Source organism: Fragaria vesca, linkage group LG2 (genome assembly GCF_000184155.1).
Source record: "Fragaria vesca subsp. vesca linkage group LG2, FraVesHawaii_1.0, whole genome shotgun sequence".
Classification (NCBI taxonomy): Eukaryota; Viridiplantae; Streptophyta; class Magnoliopsida; order Rosales; family Rosaceae; genus Fragaria; species Fragaria vesca.
The window spans coordinates 15,591,970-15,600,499 of record NC_020492.1 but is presented as its reverse complement, the minus strand read 5'-3'; the positions used below and the strand labels follow the sequence as shown (position 1 = coordinate 15,600,499).

Genomic DNA, 8,530 nt, shown 5'->3' with positions numbered 1-8,530 from the left:
CAACTATACTAACAAAGTGTAAACTCAAAAACCAATAACACACCCCACCTTAAAACAAATAAGTACCCCTAACGAGACATATCTTGTTTCTGTTTAGTCTCCATTAATTATAAAAAAAAAAACACAAAAAAGTTTACTATCTTGGACCAAACACAAACTTAAACAATAGCAAGAGAAGGAACACTTGGTTCCTCCATAGTCGACACCTTGTTCTCGGGAGTCTGCACTACAACCATTGCCTTCCGAACCCTAAACCATAACATCCTCACTCACCACCCTATTCTCAACCACCAAGGCATCCCAATGAGGCTGCGATGCAATCATGTCGATGTGTATCCATATGAGGTGAAATCGGTCCAACTCATCTGAGTCCGAGGTAACAACGTCACATACTCCCTTACGCATGTGTAACTTACGAACCAAGCACACTACGTGCATTAATCGGAATATCCACTCAAACTCTCCCTTTGACCCCATTTGCCAACCTTCATTGACTCTCCCTTCAATTATTCAAAGCTACTAAACTTGCATTTTGTTAATTAACTCTCTTCAAATCAAGTTGCTCCATTCTCACCCCTTCCTGCCATTTGGTGAGATTGGAGGTCACTGTCCTCCCTCCCATCTCAATCACAGCCACCTCCAGATCCACGCACCTAAATTCTCGTCAACTAAATCTGTGGCCAGCCGTACCCATTAATTAAATCCACAACCTTCACATATCTTTGTCGCTCCCCATTTTTGTTGTTTCTGCTATTTTTTTTTTTGCTCTAATGGGTTCGTCGGCGCCGGCAACCGATTCCGACGAGCCCATAACTCCGGCCGGCCGTCTCTTCCTGCAGCCCCAACTGAACCAAATAATCCACTGCGTCATGGGCTTCAAGAACCCAATCGACGTCGAGTCCATCAAATCCCAAGTCAAATCCTCCCTCATGCTCACCCACCCAAGATTCTCCAGCCTCATGGTGCGTGACTCCCACGGCCGAGAACGCTGGCACAAAACCACCCACATCGACCTCGACCGCCACGTCATCGTCCTCCACGACCCCGTCTCCTCCTCCGGTGACCACGAGACCGCCGTCAACGACTACCTGGCCGACCTCTCCACCGGCTCGGGGCTCCCCACGGATAAACCCATGTGGGAATTTCATCTCCTTATTGCTCACAACGTCGGGATTTTCCGAATCCACCATGCTCTGGGAGATGGGATTTCTCTCATGTCTATGTTCTTGGCGAGTTGCCGGAGAGCCGACGACAAGGGGAAGCTGCCGACCTTGGCGTCGGGGAAGAGTAAGGGAGTGAATAAGAATAAGAAAGGGTTGTTGGGTTTGGTGTGTGGGTTTGTGGCAATGGTTTGGTTTAGCTTGGTGTTTGTGGTGGAGTTTGTGCTGAGGTGTTTGTGGGTTTGTGATCGGAAAACTGAGATCAGTGGTGGTGATGGGGTTGAGCTCTGGCCTAGGAAACTAGCCACTGCAAAGTTTAGGATTCAAGATATGAAGCATGTGAAGAAAGCTATTCCTAATGCGGTAAAGTAGTTGTGTTTTTTGTCATGTCTGTTTAAAGAGTGTGTTCTTCTATTTTGGGTTAGCTCTATTTTGAGTTTTCTATTTTGGGTTAGCTCCATTTTTCTCTTTCAAAATAAACAAATTGTGGGTTTTTGACTCTGAATATTATTATTTTTGGCTGTGCAGACCATCAATGATGTACTTTTTGGGGTGATTTCATTAGGGATATCAAGATACTTGGATCACAGAAAACCAAATGGTAAAAGTGGTGTGTCATTGAGTTGTTTTTGTACTTCCATAAGTGACATTGGATCGCCATGACTAAAACCAATTGTCTTTGTCAGCTTTGCCTGAGGGTGTTCAAATTACAGGGGTAGCCATGACTAATCTAAGAGAGCAACCTGGATTGCAGGTTTGTTGTAACTGTCATCCTTTACCTCATTCTATTCTCTTTGTTTTCCTTAATGGAAATGACTGAAACTTCAGACTTATGCCAGGAGCTGTCCGATTTGATGAGGAGCAATTCAGGATCAAGTTGGGGTAACAAGTTCGGCATGCTTCTCCTACCTATATATTATCATAACTCTAAGAGCAATGCCGACCCTCTAGCCTATCTCAAGAGATCGAAGGTGATGATCGACAAGAAGAAGCAATCTGTAGAGGGTCATTTCTCATACAAAATCGGTTTGTTTGTAATGACCTACTTGGGACCAAAGGTGAGAACCAAAATCAGGTTTTCAAAAGGGTTTTCAAAATAACAAAAGAATATAAAGTTAAATTTTATTTTGTTTGTTCAAAGTTAAATTGCTTGTGTTTGTTGTATGTAGGTTGCTACTTGGCTTAATTACCGGATTCTCTGCAATACTAGCTTTACTATTTCAAATATACTCGGACCACAAGAAGAAATTACAGTTGGAGGCAATCCTATAACTTACCTAAGAGCCAGTTCATCAAGTTTGCCCCATGTACTGCCATAGAATCACTTCAAATTCTAGCAAAGCTGAATGTTCGAGAACATAGATGTCTTATAACATGATTGTTTTTTGCTGGTTGGTAATGCAGGCACTTACAATGCACATGGTGAGCTATGCTGAAAGGGCAGACATGCAAATATTGGTGGCCAAAGATATCATCCCTGACCCCGCATTTCTAGCCAAGTGCTTTGAAGAGGCCTTGCTTGATATGAAGGAAGCAGCTGCAGCCATCACAGAAACGTAGAAGGACCACTATACTAAAGTTTATTGATTTCATTGCAATAAGATAAACTTACAAGGATTTGAATATGAGAGGAAGATTGGTCATAGATTTGATTCACTCGTAGAATTTGTACAATAACATTGATTGTACTGGGAAGATCAACCTTCATGTAGGAATGGCCAATCCCAGAAATGTAAATATGTTTGATCTGATCATCGTCTGTCAGTCTTATTAATTATGTAATTATAGTCTTCGAAGCTTCAAACAAAGATATATATACATCAGGCAGACTCACTAACTCACAGATCTCACTCGCTCACATTATGCTAGAAAATAAGCTTAAACTCTAGTAATGCCAAGTAGTAATGAGAAAAAACCAAACAGCAGAAGAAAACAGATTTCACATGCTACCAAGTCTTGTTACCTCACGAAAGTCTTGCGATTTGCTGCATTTTCTTTTAGGTTCCTCACCTTCTGAAAATCAAGCTTTGGACAAGGTTTGTGGTTTCTTGCTGCTTCCTTTCTTCCTCCTCAGCAGTAGCCTCCTTAGAAAACCAAAACCTCCTTGTTTCTTACTCGGCACAATAGCCAGATGCTTTGAACCAAAGTTTACTTGGCGGGTATTTACCAGAGCACTAGGAGTGGACAAAGCATTATGACTATCAGAGTGAAGAAGGGATGGTTTTTGTGCATCTGCATCCCTTGATTCATGTTTACCCTTTGGAGACTTCAGAACCCCGTCTTTGGGATCTTCATCATCTAGCATTCGATCACGTAGAGAAGAGCGCTTGGGCAAGTTATTATTGGTGCCGTTGGCTGCAGTGCTGGTGGTAGAGAACACCTTGTCAAACAGTGCTGCTTCTCTTGGTGTAGCTAGTGCCTTCAGCTGTTTTCCCAAGTTTAGGATGGTTTCTTGGCACTCTGCCAGCTTCACTGAGGCTGTTGTGATTTCCCATCCCTAAAAGTTTAACAATTGTCACACCACAGTGCCTAATTAGGAGATTCTTTATGAAAGTTCATTTATATCTAATCATTGAACTCCTTTTAAAACAAAGTAAAATGTGGTACAGGTGATGAACCATTTCTAAAACATGAAATTTGCTCACTGTATTTTGGAACTAGTCTTTCAAGTTACAAACAGACAGAACACAGATGGCCGGATTAACTCTTTTTGGATCAATTATTTCAGTTCTGGTCATTTATTTAGTATCTAACATCATTACGTATGTTAGGAAAAAAAGAAGACCGGTATGAGTAACTTACAGGTTGGGACTGTTTTTCCTCTTTGCTTATGTCATACTCTGGAGTTTCCGTCTTTGTAGCACTGTGAATCAGACATTTCATAAATCAGAAATGTCTCATTAAGCGAACAGAAACTATATTACAGAAGATGCAGTGGAGTGAGTGGACCGATGATTACCTTTCTTGCTGGAGTTGGAGCTCAAGACATGTTGCTTCTAGTTCTTCGAAACAATTATGTTTATCCTCCAATTCCACTTCTAAAGAGGAGAACTTCTGGAAGACTTCATTTAACTTTGCTTTGGCAATAGTTAGCTGGGTATCAAGGTCTTCATTAATTGACTTCTGATTTTCGAGCTGGTCTTCTATCAACCCCTCTGCTTCTCTCAGACTCTCCATTTCTGTTTGTAGGGTTCCAAGGCTTTGCTGTGATTCCTGAAGTTGTACCATCAATGCTTCGTTCTTTTCAGTTGCTGACTGTAGCTTAGCTTCCATTTCTTTCTTTGCAGATTCCATTTTGTTCAGTTCATCTTTTAGTCTGCTGTTTTCTTCTTGCAGTTTATCACCAACCTTATTTTCATTTGAAGAAGCAACTAGAGCTAGACACAATGACTTCTCTACAGATTCTGCAGTTTTACTAGCCTCATGCTTAGTTGGTTGTTTTAGGTAACCCAAAGCAATTTTGATGTCCTCAAATAGCTCATCTAGACTTCGTTTTGACATATTTTTTTGCTCCAACATTGCTTTCAAAACAACCTGAAGCCAGTCAAAAGAATTCTCAGGTACTACATCTCTGGACTCACTGTACTTGCTCATGCTATATTGATCTCCAACTCGTACCAGGTCCTTACCAGTAAAGCGAAGATTATGTATATTTTTAGGAGGTGTATCCGCAGAAACTATTGCCAATTTCTCCATCTCAACAAAATCATCCATTAAGCTCATGTCTGAAACCTCCATTTCTTTCTGCTCCTGTGGACTTTTAAGCCTACCACTTCTAAAATGTTCCAACTCTGTCAGTAATGCACTAGCCCAAGATCCGGAAGAACTCATCCCATCATCACTGCAAATGTCATACCTTGAAGATCGAGAAACATCATTTGGGATAGGACTACATCGTGCCAGCTCCATAGATTTCTCAGCCTGAGACAATCTGGAAGCTATCTGAGAATGCATGTTCCTCGAAGAAAGAAGCTCAGAGTTTTTCCTGGTCAAAATATCTCTAAGAACTTTGTTTTCCTCTTCCATATTACGTAACTGCTCAATCATGAAACTCATATTCTTATTTGGTATTTCAGGCGAGTTTCCCATGTTGTCATCTCTTACAATCATATCTCTAGTAGGATTAAGCTTCCTTCTTCTTATCTCTGTTTGATCCCTCCCCATCATTTTAACTCCATTCTTCATATTCATTGAAGCAGGACCTGGCAGCCGTTTTCGCAGCAGAAGATTGAGTCTTTGACATTCTTGGTCTAACTCTGTGATTTTCATCATACTCTCCAAATGCTGTTTGTGTGATTCTTCAGCACACCGACGGTTGTACTCCATCTCCTCACTTCGAATCTCGAGTTCCTTCTCTAGCATGTGAAATTCATATCTTAAGAAGGAATTTTCTTTTTCTGTTGAATCCAGTCTAGCCATTAGTGCATTAAATTCTGCATCTGTTTGAGACTTCTGTCTGCATAAATCTTCCATGAATTTCTCTTTTGCTCGAAGGGCCCTGGTCAGATTTGTATTTTCAACAGCCAAGTTTGTAACCTGTTCATTTCTCTCTTGCAACTTAGCTTCTAAGTTTTTCTGAGATTTCTCATACTCTATTGATGCCATCATAACAGCATCATGTATTCTTTGCTCCTGTTCTTCCCGAACAAAAATTAATTGTTCCATGCATTCTTTCAATGCATCATCTGAATGGATTGATCTTTCATTTGCAGCTATTCCCTGCCTCAAAGCTTCATCTAGTTCTTGCTTTGGTACTAAATCTCCTGATAAAAGCCAACATGTAAATAACAAATATTTAAGAAGCAGTTTAGTGGTCATGTACAAAGCAAACTTCTTAAAGAAGAAACATTATGGAATAGCATAACTGAGAATTACCTGGTATGCCTTCTTTATTGTTAGAGTCAAGGAGGACTGAAGCTAACTTCTCATTCAGATATTTCCCCGGTCTCTCTACATCATTTCCTCTCTCAGCTGGATATGTTTGTACCTAACACGGTGAAATATTGGTGACATAGGAAATGAATTCAACATCTACAAAGAAGACTACAGCCCTACTGACATGTTTGGCAATACTTTTAGTAGTTTTGACAGCGCTAGTTACCTCTTCTTCTTCAATTGTTCCTAAAGGAATAGCAAGTCTGTTAGTTGAAACAATCGTCTTCTCTGAAGATTTTTTCCTCCAAAGCCAACCCCTGTGGTCCATGATTTCAGCTGCAATTCAATAACAGAAAGGGAGAATTTAATAACCATTGAAGAACCATCTGCAAAGACAAGTCACCTAACAATCGTAATAAAAATGAAAACAAGCGTATACTAGTTTTCTTTTAACAGTCATTACTTCTGCATTGATGTGCCACCAGTGCAGACAGCATATTACTATACAATTGGTGAAATACTATACCTAACACAAAATTCTGCATACACAAGTGTAAATAAATCTTATCTAGAGAGCATAAAATCCTTTTCTCTCTATACCTAACACGAAATTATACCATATATACACCACTGTACATATTTCCTATCTAGAGAACCTAAAATGCAGAAATTAATAGTGTAATTTCCTTAGCAAAGAAAGTAAAGGATCATAGAGAGAAAATAAAATAAAATTGGGGTTGACATTTTAAACAGATGTTACAGAAACACTGAAATAGAAATTACTGCCATTCCTCAAATGCACAATACTATTACTGGGCTAAAAACGCTTTGTCAGAACCACAAGAGGAAAGCATCAACTAGAGGTCTAATTGTCTTTACTTACCAATATTGCATATCTATGCCAATCAGTGACCACATTGTGTCTCACCCAGAAACTGAGGCAAAATGGACCAGACTGATTGATTAAAAGCATTATGTACTGAGTTAAGAGAAAAAGAATGACAACCAGAAATCCAAGTGCAGGATCCAAAAGAAGCAAAACTAAAATGGAGGGCGATAAAGACTGTCAGAACTCAGAAAGAAGAAGGTGAAAGTTACTGATCAAGAAGATGATGAGATTGACATTGTAAGCTGTTCCACATTTTAAGGCTATATTTCAGACTTTCTTAACCAATTTGCCATAAATTACAAATTTACAATAACATTAAGATGTCAGATAATAAGTCATGGATCAGTTAATTTTCACGAAAATATCACCAAAATCTCGATCAAAATACCATCTAGGAATCAATGCAATATGCTTGAAGAAAAGTTGATTTTTTAGATCACCATAGAAATTAGAAAATCTATATGAACACTTGAAATCCTAAACCTTTATGCTATGATAAAAATTAAATCATTAGCTTACCACATAAGAACTGAGACTTGCAAGCTGCTGCATGCATGAACAAATTCAAGAAGAGAAGAAAGGGAAACTACTAAATTTAGAGAAAAATGGTGATCACATAAACTGACATTGTAGTACTATCTCAAGCTAAGAAGAAGAAGAAGAAGACGAAGATAAGAAGGTGCAGAAGAGGAAGAAGAAGATTGTTCTCACCTGGGTAAAGTGAAACACCAGAATTACTGTTTAACGTTTGGAAATGAAAGTAAGAGCACAGAACCAGCTTATATCGACCAAATCTTCATAGGATGCTTGCACTCCACCGACAGTTACCCGTGGCTGTAATAATTCATGAGAGAGAGAGAGAGAGAGCAGTGATGAAAAGGAGAAAAGGGTGGGTGGAGAAACCAAAGACAAAAGGAGTCAAAAGAATGGATGGCCAAAGGTCGAACATACACTGCAACCGTTGAAAGAGGAGAGTGATGGTGTTGGGTTTTATTAGTTTTATTATAGTAGCTGCAGAAAGAGAGGGCTCTACAGCCTCTACTACATCTCAGAAAGCTTTGGTGGATCCAAATGTCTGTGTGAAACTGTGAATGGAGTTGGTGGTGCTAACTAAGATTAGACAGGCGCATATATATAATCCGATCATATACTATGTGCAATGGGACAAGGAAAGTAGGTGCATACATCTGAAAATATAATGGTGTCTTTAGTAAGTCAGGCCAAAAATGATGATGTTTATGGTCCTGTGAGTTTCTTCTTGTAAACCTCCAATTTAAGTTGATTCCTAATCACCCATGACATGAGTAGTAATGAGTCATGACATTGTCCTACTGAGATCGTCATACGTACCTTGCTATTGCCCTATAAGCTGGCCGGGGTGAGATTCTATCTGTTTAGGATAATGTAGGATTATGATACGACTTATCTCTATTTTTTTTTCCCCTCTTTTTAGAACATGAGTGATAGTAGATTAGTAGAGAAACAATCTAATTATATATTTTTTTAGGAAAAATTAACTAAAAAAATGAAATAGTAATAAATGTGAAAAAAGTATTACATATGAGTTTGAACTCTCTTAGGGAAACCCCATGTACCTCATTATAAC

General features: G+C 39.3%; 2 protein-coding genes across 2 annotated transcripts; one reads left to right on the top strand and one right to left on the bottom strand.

Moving 5' to 3' along the window:
- Nucleotides 1–746: 746 nt before the first annotated feature.
- On the top strand, nucleotides 747–2,932 carry LOC101295386 (O-acyltransferase WSD1-like). The gene is made up of 6 exons (XM_004290545.1): nucleotides 747–1,523; nucleotides 1,689–1,761; nucleotides 1,847–1,914; nucleotides 2,000–2,218; nucleotides 2,330–2,467; nucleotides 2,565–2,932. Exons 1-6 carry the CDS (start codon nucleotides 771–773, stop codon nucleotides 2,718–2,720), a joined length of 1,407 nt encoding a protein of 468 aa, XP_004290593.1. The 5' UTR covers nucleotides 747–770; the 3' UTR covers nucleotides 2,721–2,932.
- On the bottom strand, nucleotides 2,905–7,792 carry LOC101295096 (filament-like plant protein 7-like). The gene is made up of 7 exons (XM_004290544.1): nucleotides 7,636–7,792; nucleotides 6,919–6,990; nucleotides 6,262–6,371; nucleotides 6,036–6,147; nucleotides 4,120–5,923; nucleotides 3,963–4,023; nucleotides 2,905–3,657 (listed from the first exon to the last, which is right to left on the bottom strand). Exons 3-7 carry the CDS (start codon nucleotides 6,361–6,363, stop codon nucleotides 3,181–3,183), a joined length of 2,556 nt encoding a protein of 851 aa, XP_004290592.1. The 5' UTR covers nucleotides 6,364–6,371; nucleotides 6,919–6,990; nucleotides 7,636–7,792; the 3' UTR covers nucleotides 2,905–3,180.
- Between the last annotated feature and the right edge of the window lie 738 nt (nucleotides 7,793–8,530).

Bases quoted from the DNA above. Each gene is read 5' to 3' on its own strand.
- LOC101295386 (XM_004290545.1), top strand. From the start codon at position 771: ATGGGTTCGTCGGCGCCGGCAACCGATTCCGACGAGCCCATAACTCCG. The intron at 2,219-2,329 runs GTGAGAACCAAA...TGTTGTATGTAG, and splicing joins TGACCTACTTGGGACCAAAG to GTTGCTACTTGGCTTAATTA. The intron at 2,468-2,564 runs GTACTGCCATAG...TTGGTAATGCAG, and splicing joins GTTCATCAAGTTTGCCCCAT to GCACTTACAATGCACATGGT.
- LOC101295096 (XM_004290544.1), bottom strand. From the start codon at position 6,363: ATGGACCACAGGGGTTGGCTTTGGAGGAAAAAATCTTCAGAGAAGACG. The intron at 6,148-6,261 runs GTAACTAGCGCT...TCACCGTGTTAG, and splicing joins GAACAATTGAAGAAGAAGAG to GTACAAACATATCCAGCTGA. The intron at 5,924-6,035 runs GTAATTCTCAGT...GGCTTTTATCAG, and splicing joins CAATAAAGAAGGCATACCAG to GAGATTTAGTACCAAAGCAA.